General features: G+C 55.8%; 1 gene segment (V, D, J or C); it reads left to right on the top strand.

Annotated features, from left to right (window-relative positions):
• Window positions 1–1091: 1091 nt before the first annotated feature.
• LOC109378829 (Ig lambda-7 chain C region-like) lies at window positions 1092–1585 on the top strand. The segment is given in 1 exon segment: window positions 1092–1585. A coding segment is annotated over 1 exon segment (363 nt).
• The last annotated feature ends 86 nt before the right edge of the window (window positions 1586–1671 follow it).

The following is a 1671-nucleotide window of genomic DNA, read 5'->3' on the forward strand; positions in this document are numbered from 1 at the left end:
GTCTTAGGAGAATTGAGGAACTGCAGGTCCACGAGACTGGGGGGCTCTAGTTGGTGCAACAGGACCATGGGATGTGGGAAGGAGGCTGAGATCTGCTGAACTGTACATGGGTGGTTGTCTCTTGGATTCTATCCTTTTTTGGTGGTAGATGGAACAAAGCTAGTGAGGTGCTAGTTGGAGGAACTCTGTATTGGGGACTTGCAGAGAGAGAGGAGGAATCAAGGCAAGGTGCATAGAAATGGAGAAGGAAGGCCCATGAGATGGCCTCAGGGTGCTGGATCCTTCTTCATTTTCCAAGACAGCCAAGACATCCCCCTTACCCCCGACAGGACAGGTGTCAAGACACTGACCCCACAGGTTGCCCCACCCCTATCAATTCTGGAGGAGAGACCTCAGAACAGAGGTTTGGGCTGGGTGTGCTCTTGGGACAGGTGACAAGGACAGGCTCAACCAGGTTGACAGATGTCCTAGGACAGATGGATTCCTCTAGTATAATGTTACAACAGCAAGAGTCCCCTCAGAACAGACACAGACTAAAAAGGGAACAGCCACCTTCCAGGGATCCCACATGGACCCCCTGGAATCCAATCCTGTTGCTGACACCTCTCCCCAAAATGGCAACCCCAACGTCTTTGTGTGGGGAAGGGGAGCAGTGGCAGCAACAACGGCATCGGGGGGACTGTGAGCCAGAAACTCCCTCCCCGGAAGGGAGGAGAGCCCAAGCCCGGGATAGAGAGGTGCCCTGTGTGAGGACACTGGGGAGAGAAATCAGGGGGAAGATCTCACACTGTCTAATGCCCCAGGACAGACAGAGCCCTGAGGAAACGTGAGATCTCAAGGTGGTGCCAGCCAGCACCAGGGAGCAGAGGGTGGGATGCTGGGTGGTGAGACCTGTGAACCTGAGAAAGAAACGATGGGCGAAGGGTGATTCCACGACACTCAAGAGTCAGGCACTGAGATTCTGCCACCAAAAAGCGAGTGTCAACTCCCATCCCTGACCTGACCAAAGGAGAGCAGGGTCAGATTGGGGACCACGCCATAGACCTGGGGGAGCTGAACCTCCATCAACACTGAGTCCGGGCGCTTTCAGGATGGACATCACCTCTGATGTCCTGTCCTTCCCTCACCCCGCAGGTCAGCCCAAGTCGGCGCCCTCGGTCACTCTGTTCCCGCCCTCCTCTGAGGAGCTCAGCGCCAACAAGGCCACACTGGTGTGTCTCATCAGTGACTTCTACCCCGGCGGCGTGACTGTGGCCTGGAAGGCAGACGGCAGCGTCATCAGCCAGGGCGTGGAGACCACCAAGCCCTCGAAACAGAGCAACAACAAGTACGCGGCCAGCAGCTACCTGAGCCTGACGGCCGAGAAGTGGAAAGCTGCAAACAGATTCAGCTGCCAGGTCACGCACGATGGGAGCACTGTGGAGAAGACAGTGGAACCCTCAGCATGTTCCTAGGATGCTGATCACCCCCACCCTCGGGGAACTGGAGCCCCGGGACCCCGGGGGGAACACCCGTCCCAAACCTCAGCCGACCTCCTTCCTGCACCCAATTAACTCTCAATAAAATGTCCTCATTGTCAATCAGACATCAAGCTCTCTGCTCATTTTTTGTTTAAGCATTTTGTCCTGAACTCTCCAACCCAGGGTGAACACAATTCTTTTGGCCCGGTCA

The sequence above is a fragment of the Hipposideros armiger genome, unplaced genomic scaffold, assembly GCF_001890085.2.
Source record: "Hipposideros armiger isolate ML-2016 unplaced genomic scaffold, ASM189008v1 scaffold_4471, whole genome shotgun sequence".
NCBI classification, from domain to species: domain Eukaryota; kingdom Metazoa; phylum Chordata; class Mammalia; order Chiroptera; family Hipposideridae; genus Hipposideros; species Hipposideros armiger.